General features: G+C 43.4%; 1 protein-coding gene across 4 annotated transcripts in view; it reads right to left on the reverse strand.

Moving 5' to 3' along the window:
• Positions 1-7,895: 7,895 nt before the first annotated feature.
• The window catches only part of MSH3 (mutS homolog 3), a 92,714-nt gene continuing 88,561 nt past the window's right edge, over positions 7,896-12,048 (reverse strand). For all 4 annotated transcript variants that reach the window (XM_072921719.1, XM_072921718.1, XM_072921721.1 and 1 more), the window contains exons 22-24: positions 11,612-11,741; positions 9,682-9,856; positions 7,896-8,288 (exon numbers count right to left, since the gene is read on the reverse strand). In XM_072921719.1, the coding sequence (XP_072777820.1) occupies positions 8,180-8,288; positions 9,682-9,856; positions 11,612-11,741 (414 nt within the window). In that variant the 3' untranslated portion in view covers positions 7,896-8,179. The remainder of the gene's footprint in view (positions 8,289-9,681; positions 9,857-11,611; positions 11,742-12,048) is intronic.

A 12,048-nucleotide genomic window follows, 5' to 3' on the forward strand; every position in this document is an offset into this window, starting at 1 on the left:
GCATTATAAACTCTTCTGACACTCCTGCCTCTGCTGCCAGCAAAGGAAAGGTTGTGTTGCCTCGGGTCCTGTCAGAAGCTCCATTTCCTCACTTGCAATCCCAGCCCAAGCGCTGTGCCCAGCTCCTGCAGCGCCTGGCAGGACAGCTGGCAGTGATGCAGAAAGGAAATGGCCCAGGAGGGAAAAGGGAAGGTTTTAAATCCCTGATGATGACCACAGAGATCTGCTGAGCTCAGGGAAACTCGCACACAACACTGGATACTTGCTGTGAACTTGTCTCAAAACTCTGGGGACCTGAACCTGAGAAACAAGAGAGACTGAGATCTGAAAATATGTCAGATTATTTTTATTTGAAAGTATGCCAGATTGTTACTGCTTCTTTGCAATACTGTGTTGATCAGCAGAGCATTAAAAGACTGGTGTGCAAAGGTGGGAAAGAGTGAAAACGCTTCTCCTTCTTGTTCTCTTACCTCAAAAATACAGAAGACAGAAATTATTAAATGTGTAGCAACCTACAAACAGCTGTACAGAGGATGTCAGCTGAGATTTGGTGAAACACAAGGGAAATAAATAACAGTGACTTCTCACCCAGAGCCCAGACAGACCCTTCTGAAGTCCCTGGGCACGCTTTTAAGGGACACTGAGGATTCAGGGCAGGGCTGTGCCCACCCCAGGCAGGGCAGGATGGAGAACACACAGAACACACAACTTTTATTTAAATAAAGTTTAAACTAAAATCCTTTAAATTACAGGATCTAGGGCTTCTAAAAGAATATATATTTTCTTTTGAGCAGCCTCCTTCTTTACCATGAGGAAGAAAAAGGCAATTGTAGACGAGGTGGTTGTAGCACACACCACTGGATGTGAAGAACAGAAGGCAATAAGAGGTGGTTGTAGCACACACCATTGGATGTGAAGAACAGAAAACAAAACATGTTGTAACAGTCACAAACGAGAGGAAAGGTGCATCCTAAGGAAATCAGGTGGAGATTTTTGTCTCACTGCTGGGGAAAAGGGGGGAAGGAAAGCTGCCTGATGGCTTGTGGGACAGACCAAAAGTATCATCAGCCACAGATCCCTTCTAAGCCTTAATTGCGTCTCAAAAAAATGTGTCAAAAGGCTTACACAGATTTAGTTTGCAATTTAATTAAAGGATTAGCGAAGTTTTCTTTTCCTATGTGGGAGCTATTAAGAATAGGAACTTACCTAGAAGATCAGCTCATTTAACATAGCTACTTAATTACATTAATAGAGCCTTTGCTTAGTTACTGCAAATAGAGGCAGCATTTCAATCTATGCAGAAACACTCTTGAGTGAGCTGAGGTGAGCTCAGGGTGGGCACAGAACCCAGACAGAGCTGTGGTCCCAGGGACACTGTCCTGCCTGCAGTGTGACAGCCTCAGCACTGGGAATGTGCTTAGGAAGGCTGCCTCAGGGCACCTCGGTGTTCTGTACCTTGCGTTATTAAAACTTAATTGCTTTGACATCCGTTTGGGGAAAAAAAAATCCAAATTACAAGATGCATCACTCCCTGGTGATGCACTTTGTGGGTAGGCTGGCTTAAATCAGGACAAAAATGCTGTTTCAAGGTGAGAGGAATAGCAGATTTGTCTTTACAAACAAGCTGTGGGCGAGCTGGTAGATAAAACCAGCACTGAGAGATAAAAGAGACAATGGGAAGGATTCCGCTGATGGATGAATGGAAAAAGATACTTGCTTTTACAAATAAAATTTAGGTTTGCTGATAAATTAAATTGGACATTGAAAGGTGAAAGGAACAATGGGGGGAAACCCAAATTCTGTAAGAATTAAAAATTAAAGGGAGGGTTATACATTAGAGGGAAACCTTCGGTATCCGGAAGTCTGCACCTCTCAAGTACCTCAGTCAATGGGGAAAGAGAAAATGTGGGAAATTGGGATAAAAAGGAGGCTGCATCCTCCAAAAATTGGAGAGACCCCAGGGGAATGCCCCATGGCCTTTCCCCTCTTCAAATACAGTACAAGGACTCCTCTGTCTCCTTTTTGGGCATCAACCTCTGGTGTTTGTGGGTTAATTATCCTAACAACAGCATTCTCCTTGAGCTGCCCACCCTAGTGCAGAACACACGGCGGCCCCTTGTCAGAGTCAGGACATCCCTCTGGCTGCCCTGGCTGGCTCCAGACCCTGGCAAGATCTTAAGAGACCCTGGCATGAGGTAAAAAACACCTGTGGCTTTGATTTTAGCCTGTGGAAAAAGTTGTCAACTTTGTATGAAGAATTACAAGTCGCAAGGGTTTGAGCAGTGTAATAGGTGAATGGACACAGGGTGGAAAAGTGGAATTTTGGGGTTTTTAGAATGTAATTCAGGGGTACAAGATGGAGGAATCTGGGCGTGTCCGGACCTTCTTTCCTTTCTTCTTGTCCTCCATGTCTTGGTGTGATGGTGGCACTTTTCTATTGGTATAAGGTAGAGATTCACAGTCTAACATAGGTGGTGGGCAGTGGCACAAACTGGTAAACATACAACGTGTAATTTTGAGTGTATAATGTGGGAGCCCCCACAGACTCGAGGCATACTGCCTTGGCTCCTGTACTAGGCGGACCTCGGCAGGTCAGAGAGAGAATGTTTAGATAAGGAGAAATAAACAACCTTGAAAACTCGACTTCACGCATTCAGACCGCTCCTTCGGCTGCCGGGCTCGGGGAACAAGGACTTTCACACTGCTGGGGTCTCTCCAGCTGACCCTGACAGCCCCTGTGCCCCACCCGTGGCTCTGTCCCCAAACTGGGTCAGCCCTGGGACTGGGGACCAGACCCTGCCCTGTCCCCAGCCCTGGGAACCCAGCAGAACCAACCCCAGCCTGAGGGACTGTGCCTGAACAGTCTGTGAGCGTGCCCCTGAAACAGGGATTTTCAGAGTTCACTTAAGTTAACAAAATAAAATAAGCATTTATATTTTAGCTTGTAGAGTTATGTGTTGAATTTTAACCTTTTACTTAAGAAACCTCTGCCATGGTACAAAGGGCATAGGAAAATGCAAATTTCTGAAGCTTCTTGCATAAAGAACAATGTCTAGGGATGCAAAAAACCCAGATAAAGGGGCTCCTCTGTCTCCAAGCCCATCAAGACTGACAGATGTACTCAGATAAGCACTGAAGGACTGAAAGCACATGTGCAGAGGAAAAGTTCAGAATAAAGGGGCTCCTCTGTCTCCAAGCCCATCAAGACTGACAGATGTACTCAGATAAGCACTGAAGGACTGAAAGCACATGTGCAGAGGAAAAGTTCAGAAGTTCAATCATGAGAAAAACCACAATCTCCAGGCTTAGAGACCACCAGAGACCCCCTTGTGACCACCAAAGCAAACCATGCATGCCCAGAAGGGCGTGGACCTATTTAGCATGAGAGGCGGGGCCAGGGGTTGAATATGCATGAAAAAGTTGTGTTATGTACTGAATATGTAACACCTTTGTGAATAAAAGTTTGAGTCAGACTAAGGCTCAGGGCACAAGGTTTTGGAGAGATAGCTCACTTGTGCCAGGCGCTGGCAATACATACCCATTTCATAACTGTTGGAGTCCAGAGCATCCCTCTGGCTGCCCCGCACGCCTCGGGACCCTGCAAAGAGCCCAGGAGCCTTGGCAAGAAGTCAAAAACACCTGTGCCTTCGATTTTAGCCCATGGGAGGGAAATTCCTCATGTAAGCCAACCTTACATGAGGAATTATAAGCCAAAAGGGTTTGAGTAGTGTGATAGAAGAATTGTCACAGGGTGGAAAGTGGAATTTTGGGGTTTTTTTTGGAATGTAATTCAAGGGACACGATGGAGGGATTTGGGCGTGTCCTGACCTTCTTCTTGTTCTCCTTGTCCTCCATGTCTCGGTGTGATGGTGACACTTTTCTGTTGGTCTAGAATAGGGACACACTGTCCAACGTAGATTTTAGGTATTGGCACAGGAACTGTAAACATGGCACACGTAATTTTGAGTATGTAATGTGGGAGACGCCCAGGGCTGGAAGGACACTGCTGTGGCTGCTGTGCTAGCTGGACCTCGGCAGGTCAGAGAGAAACTATTATAGATAAGAAGAAATAAACAACCTTGGAAACTCGGCTTCATGCACTGAAGACCTTTTCTTCAGCAGCCGAGCTGGGGAAAGAAGGACTTTCACACTGTTGGGGTCTTGCCAAGTAGCCCCAGCAAATAACTACCCCAGGTTGTGGAGTCTGTTCATTTATTCTGTGCATCGCTTCACGCTTGCCCCTGAGCAGGACTGTGAGTGTGTGCTCACACCAGACTGGGAAAGTTGGGAATGCTCCAAGACCCAATTCCTGCAGCATTCCCCAGAGAGCAAAATGCAAAAAGGAATAATTCGATACGTAGGCAGAGGGAAGAGCTCAGCACTCACTGAAACTTTCATTTAGTGTTACGTAAGAGTGAGATAATGATATCTAGTAATCTTCATGGCACGCTCTTGAGTTTTAATTCACCCTGGATATTGGGATTATTATGACTCAGAAAACCCAACAGTGACTTCTACTTCCTTATTGCTGATTGTGCATTTGAAATTTGCTGTGTGTTGTGTTTTTCAATCCCTTCTCTCCCAAAATCATCCTTCTTCTTACAGCACATTGCAAAGTCATAGAAACTGACTGCTTCAAAACTTATAAAAATAAAAGGTTAAAAATTCCATTAACATCAGAAGTATTTTTCATTATTGTTACTAGGGGCAGCTATGAGTATTTTAAATAAAAACAACCTTATTTTGTAACACCTGAAAAAACACTTTTATTTACTCTCAAGGAAACATCTGTAAAGAGTGCAATAAAAAAATTACAGATTCCTTGCAAGTGCAAAAGAACATAAATATTTGAAAACTGTAAACATCTGAAGTCTCTCTCTACAGTTCACGTATGGCTGAACCAGTCCAGTTTCAGACAATACCTCACAGTTAACAGCCTGGCCTGCAAGGACTTGCATCTCAAATCAAGGTGATTGTTTCAGAAAGTGCCAAAGACTTTCAGGAGGTTAAGAATATATCCTTGGCTTTGCACTTGTCCCTAAGTCTAGGCAGGGGAAAAATCTGTATATAATGTAATGTAATTAAGGAAGTCCCACTATCTCTCTGAGCAATGCAATCCACCAAACCTTTATTTCCCTATAAATATAATTTATATCAGAGCTGCTGCCATAGTTCTACTAAAATAATTTAATTACATTAGCAGTATTTTAACATAGACTAGAAATATCTGGATAATTTACTTTCAGATACCTATCAGTACCAAACATTTATTTCTTTGTAGGAAATGTGCTTTTTGTTATACCTGACTCAGCTGACATTTCAGTGATCCCTAAATTGATTTACACACCTTGTAAACTTTTGTGTTAGCAAATTCATGTCACTTCTATAAATACCTCTGGAAAACTATGCAACACAAAGAAAAATCCTCTGGGGAATTCCCTCAGTGAAAGATGTTGTCTGGCAGCAGTAAAGGTAATTGCTCCTGGTAATGTGTTTTGTTTTGCACATTCTGCAGTAACATTTTTAAATAACCAAACACAAGAGGCAGGGACTGCACTCCCTCCCTCCCTTCCATCCAGGGGCTCTGCCAGGTTAGGCTGCTCACCTGAGGCTCTGGGGTCTGGAGGCAGCACCTTCCAGAGAAAGGCATTAACATTTCTCTGCTGAGAGCAGGGGAGCAGTCACAAAGCTCAATAAAGTGATAACTGCCTTTAAAACATGGATGAAAGACAGGCAGTGCAAAGTCTGTGCCTGTGTGTGCAGCACGAAGCTGCACTTCTCACATCAGTGTTTCACCGTGTCAGAAATGCGCCGGGAGCAGAAGCCAATACCCTCTGCAGGCCTCCAAAAGCTTTAATGTTTGGGAAGTGAGACTTAAATATTCCTTTGAGAAGGCATCCCAAGACTAGGATGAATTCCCACTATCACCAGGCACCATCTAACTCAGGCCACTCCTCTTTAACCTTAGAGGATCAAACCTGTTGACTCAGCACACAGACAAAACCTGATTTTACTCTGATGTTACTCTGATTTAAAAACAGGGCACGTCTCCAAGATGATCCCACTACCAAAGCTGTACTTCACATTATTTTTAAGATGAAGGTTAGTGTGCTGGGGCTGAAAAGACAATAAAAGAATAATTAACAAAAAAGACAAGAAGAAGCTTCTCAGCTCTCTTTGAGAAGGACTTCTGCTATGACAGAGAACCCCCAACTTAACCACAGCAGAAGGAATGAAGACAAAAATCTATTATAGAAGGCTTTTCCCAGTATGTTTTTGTTTCTTTTACCCCACGCACTCCCCCAAGGCTGAGCAGGGCCTGTCTGTCTGGATAATCTCCTGCTGCACAAATGCTCCCAGGCATGCCCTGGGTTCTGCTCTGGAGCAGCAGAACAAGGCCCAGACACAGCTGCACTGTCCCTGCTGTGCTTTGTCACCAACGTGCCCCAAAATTAGCAGCAAACACAGCAGCAGCACTTTGCACCCCTCACAGAGCACCTTCCCGTCCTCACAGCATTCCACCTGTTCTCTAGGAATTACACAGCAGTGAATAAAACAGTGATTATCTGGCATGAATAGGAGAAGCCTCACAGGGACAGCCAGAAAAGCTCCCCTGTTGACGGAGCAGGGCTCACCATCATTATTTGTCTGCAGAAATGGAAAAATATGTTTTTCCACAGGCATTACAGCTGTGGTTGCTCTGACAGCACCAGCAGCCCAGCAAGACCAAACCCACTTCCCCAGGCTTCACTGCAGTTCTCCATTTCTTTCACTGCATCCAGGTCTTTTTTTCCTTCCTTGTCAGAGCATAGTCTGAATGCTCCCTCGAGGGTGAGGACTAGGAGTGCACTTGGCACACGTTGGAATTTAGTCATGGCTCATTCATTCTCTTTAATGGCAATGGTCAGAGGTGTCCAAACCCACAGCACTGTGTCTGTGCTTACTTACAGCAGAGCGCTGCATTCATCATGCCTCACAATGCCTGGCTCAGATAAACACACACCTGCAGTCACACCTTGCAGGATTTATTTTCCTCTTCAGCTCCTCCAGCTCAGGGCAGTGCACTGCAGAGTCTGGGAGGGGAAGCTCCCACTGATCCCTGCTGCCTGAATGGCAGAGAAACTGCTTACCTGATGTCCTGACACCTGAAGAGCCTGGAGAGAATTATCTGTTTAAAGTTAGCAGCTGCTTAGGACATGTAAAAAATCACTCCCTTTTCTGCAGTCCTTCAGGAAGGGGCTGCTCCAGAGGGGTCCCAGGGATGGGGTCAGTCCTTTATGGACAAATTCTGCCCCCAGACTGCTCTTGGAGCTGCCCAGGGGACCACAGTCCCCTCAGCACTCCCTGCTCTGGGGTGGGTTCCTCAGGGCTGCAGGGCAGCCGAGCCCACCACACCACTGCATCACTTTTATAACACCTTAGGCTGTTTGCTGAGGTTTAGGCATGTCAGCATCGCTGTCCATTTGCACAGCAATGTGTTGAGTCTGGTTATTTGTAGGGAAAACCCATTTGCATATCGTATTCCCATAAGAAATTCGTCTGTGGCAACTGGAAATTTAAAAATTGAGAAGCCCTTCTGAATTTTTCAGCTTCACTTTGCATTTGACAGAGCACTAGGGATGCCAGCTGCACACTCTCAATCGCCCCTTTCACTCACCCTTACAATACCCCAACATTATTTTTGGATTTAAGTCTTTCTCCAGACTGTGGCTGACAGGGAAAAGATCAGGAAAAAAGGGTGCTCTAAAAAAATCAGTGAATTTTTCATGCATTAATACAGGAACAAGGAAAAAAGTCTCTTTATAGTAACCACTGTTAGCAGTTGCTGGCTGTACAGCAGAGTTGAGACTCAACTACATTTACAAATATTTCTTCAGAAATAAGTACAATAAAGGTGAAACATATTGTTTTATTTATAAAAAACTACTTGATAATTGATCAATAATTGTTTCATGGTTTTTAAACAAATTAGATCCAATCCCCATAGGCAGTTTGCAGTTCAGGAAAAGGGTGAAAAGGAAGGGATGTGGAGGGAGAAAATTACACATGATGCAGCATCTGTCATCTCTCAGAAAGCAAAGAAGTCAACTCAGTGCACCTGGAACTGATAAAATCCATTAGTCTCCAGACATGTATTTCGCACCTCCAGTATCTTCCTCCTTTAACCATGATTTGAGGATTAAAAACTGTCCTTTCTTTCATCCTTAGGTTCATACATATTTTTCCATTTCTGTAGTTCCTGAGAATCATTTATCTTCCATGCTTCAGCAAAGGACTTCATCTTTCTCCTGTGGGAGAAAAAAAAAACCCTAATCAAAATACAGACACATTTTTAAGTGAAGCACATCAAACCCTGTAAGTCCTACAGTCATCTGCAGAATTTTATACACAGTCCAAAATAGCACAGCTCAAAATGTTACATGATCTTCAAACAAGTTAATATTTTCTAAGATTCATGTTCCTGCTCTAGGTCAGCTAACAAATTAATTTCATAACTAACTTACAGCACCAGCAGCACTGACAAAATGATATAAACAAATGGTAAGAACAAATTGGTAAAGGAAATAAACAGCATTGTAATCAGCCTTGTTTAATTTTGATCATTCAGTTAGTACAAATTTGTATTTGTGGGATCATAAAAAGAAAGGACATTTTCAATATAAATGAGTGCACACATCCTTCCTGGTTTTTCTCAGCATTTTTTGATTTGTAAGAGCTGTGACAAATTACAAGACGTTTAAAATGGGTTCATGCACACTACTGATGACAGTAATGTCAAAACTGGATGAAATTACCCAGTGGATTTTCTTAAATAGCATGAGGGTAATTTTAAAAAATTATACAAGGCATCTGGCCCATGGGCATTGGGAGACCAGACCCACTCCTGGGAACAGCACAGTTAGGACCCTGCTCCAGGTTTGTTTTTTTTTTTATTTTTGCCAATTACAGACTGATATTTCCAATTAGCATAAGACACTGCATTATTTTTCCTATAAACTGTCAAGTACCTTCTAAAGTTTCTCTTTGGCTTTATTAAGAGGGGATAAAAAAGCATCGTTAGGCGTCGAGCACTGTCGAGTTTCAAAGTTTGCACCTATAAATAATTAGTAGTCAAAATGTTCTCATGTAAAATTATCCTGTCAGGATTAGGTACAGCCATCAGACAACCAAGATCTTGGTTCATTGTGTTCCTAAGGGGCTGTTTGAATTTTGCTCATAGGACTGCCATGGAGAATAACAGCAAAAGGAAAAAAAAAATCCAGTGAAAACAGTAATGAATATCTAGACAGTGCACATAATGTTACAGGATTTACAAATCCATTATGCCACTTGATACACACAGGAATTTTCATAATTACTCTAATATATAAGGAACAAACACCCCTGAATGAAAATTGGGTATCAGGGAAATATTAAAATACCCAGAACTTTCAGTAAAATTCTGGGTGTTTGTGGGGGCAATCAAAATATATTATAAATATTTATTTTCAAGTTAAACCAGAAGAAGAATGTCCACATTTCCTTCTACACTGTAGGATGAAAAGACAATTCAATGTTCCAAAGTAAGTAATACATACTTTCTAAGTTAAAGTCATTACTGTTTTCACTATTACTGATGAGAACATAAGTAGGTATTATAGAAGGAAATAATTAAAGAAACAATATCACATTTGTTCAGACCTTTTCATATTCACTATTCTCTCCAACTCCTTTGATTTGTGGGCTGCATTCTTCAAGATTTCTTCAGGAATATCTGCCAGTTTGGCAACATTTAGCCCATAACTCCTTGCAGAGACTCCTTTAGTTATTTGATAAAGGAAAGTGATAAATTCAGGATTCTCTTCCACTTCAGATCCTAAAAACATAAAACCAAAATCAAAACCTCCTCTATGTGGCAAATACATAAGTCTCCTGTGCTGATCAGCTTACAAGGTAAGCAGATAATACAATATGAAGAATTATTTAGGGGAAAGGTTAATGGCAAATAGCAATGGCAAGTAATTAAAAAAAAAACACATTAAAAATTTTACAATTATTCAGTGAACGGGCCTTTATGATGCCTCTTGTAATTCTAGAACTGGGACCATCATGTTTCACAACAGTTTCAAAACAATCAGATGTGTTTTTTCACTCCATAGAGTGCTGAATTTTGGAGCTGCTTGGCACAGTAGGATGAAGACACTGAAAGTACACGATATTAAATCATGAAGCCCAGCTGAAATGAAATCCATGGGAGCTACAAAACACATCCTGCTCATGAAGCCCCATAAATAGCAAATGTTTCCAGCCAGTGAGATCTTTCAGAAAAGGAGCTGCCATATGTTTGATCCCTAATCCCTCCTCCCTAATCCTTTGTGTTTGGCTGCTGTGGGAAGTTGGATGCTGGGATGGGCGAATCTTTCGCCTACCCCAGCTCAGATATCCTCCTGAAACATGTGAAGGAAAGCATGTCCAGTTTTCAACCCCTCTAAATGTGTGACTGGAGTGAAAGTGGGTGTATCACGTCCAGGAGAGGTATAAATTGTCACACTGACATCCTAGGATTTTCGCTTTTATAATTTTAATGTATTTGTGATCCTGCAGTTCTTTGGTGTCTAACTCTAAGCTCCATATTCAGTGTCAGCTGCTGCTGTCCCATTTTGGGCAGACACAGCAATTCCTCTCCAGGCCTGGCAATCAAGGACACCTCACTGCCTCAGGGCCCAGAAATGCAAACCAGAGTGACCTGGGGGAGAAACCTGGGGTAAATGACTTCATTAGCTGAAGCTGTAATTGTTAGATTAACCCCCAAATGCAAATGGACCAAACTTATAAAATTATGAAAACTCATGACCCATTGTTCATTTTTGGGTGCAGCCCCAGAGGAAGGGCTCTGTCTACCTGAAATGTACCTGAATTTCCTTCAATAAATATATCTGCTTTTTATTCTCTTAACTTTGTCTGGCCCCTGTTTTTAGGTAGCCCAAAAAGCCATCAATAGCATGGAGTGACCCCTCAAAGTGCTGGCTACAGCCACTGGGCACTGCTGAGGTTGGTAGGTAGGGATGCAAGAAAAAAAGCATTTGGCAAGGTCTGAGGAGGAAAATGGCTCTTAAGAAGACTTTGGCTTTTTAGAAGTCTGTCCTCTGTTTTTAGGTAACCTGAAAAGGCATCAACATCAGCGTTACTTTGTGGCTGAGTGTAGAGGAATTTCTCAGGGAACAAGGGCATGATTTCCTTGATGGTATTTCTTTGCAGGAATTGGACAACCCTGGCCTGCAGATTACAGAGATACTTCAGTTACTTTAGAAGTATTTAGGACATCCTTAAAAAGACAATAAGCTTTGTAGAAATACAATGGTCAATGCTGGACGCTGAAAATTGTCATATAATATAAGCTGATTGTAATGCTTGTAGTATAACAGCCAATCAAGAAGTGATTTGTAGATGTAATCATATGACGTTAGCCAATGAGTGTTAATTAGCTGCTGTATTATGTAAGGCAATAAGGTATAAAATATGAATAAATTAGACAATAAAGGAGGAAGGCATCCAGCCATGCTGGTTTGAGTGTCATTACTCCGGTGGGCTCTCCGTGGGACCCTCTCCAGCTGAGCTGCCTCACACTGACCCGTGTGCTGTCCGGCGTCCTCCTCGCTGAGCAGGAAGGCCATGTGGTAATTGCCCACGGCACGGGGGTACCGCTGCTGCAGCTCGCACACCGAGGGGTAGTGGGTGACAAACAGCGTCAGGGCCTGCACCTGCACAGACACAAACACACAGACACGCTATGGGCCTGAACATGGCCTCATGGAGCTGCTGTGCTTTCCCCACAGCCCTGAGCACGGACATGGCACCTTCCCCCATGGCCAGCACGGCCTCATGGAGCTGCTCTGCTTTCCCCACAGCTGCTGTGCTTTCCCCACAGCCCTGAGCACGGACGTGGCACCTTCCCCCACGGCCAGTACGGCCTCGCAGAGCTGCTGGGCTTTCCCCACAGCCCTGAGGTGGACGTGGCACCTTCCTCCACAGTCAGCACGGCCTCATGGAGCTGCTGTGCTTTCCCCA

The sequence above is a fragment of the Taeniopygia guttata genome, chromosome Z, assembly GCF_048771995.1.
Source record: "Taeniopygia guttata chromosome Z, bTaeGut7.mat, whole genome shotgun sequence".
NCBI classification, from domain to species: Eukaryota; Metazoa; Chordata; class Aves; order Passeriformes; family Estrildidae; genus Taeniopygia; species Taeniopygia guttata.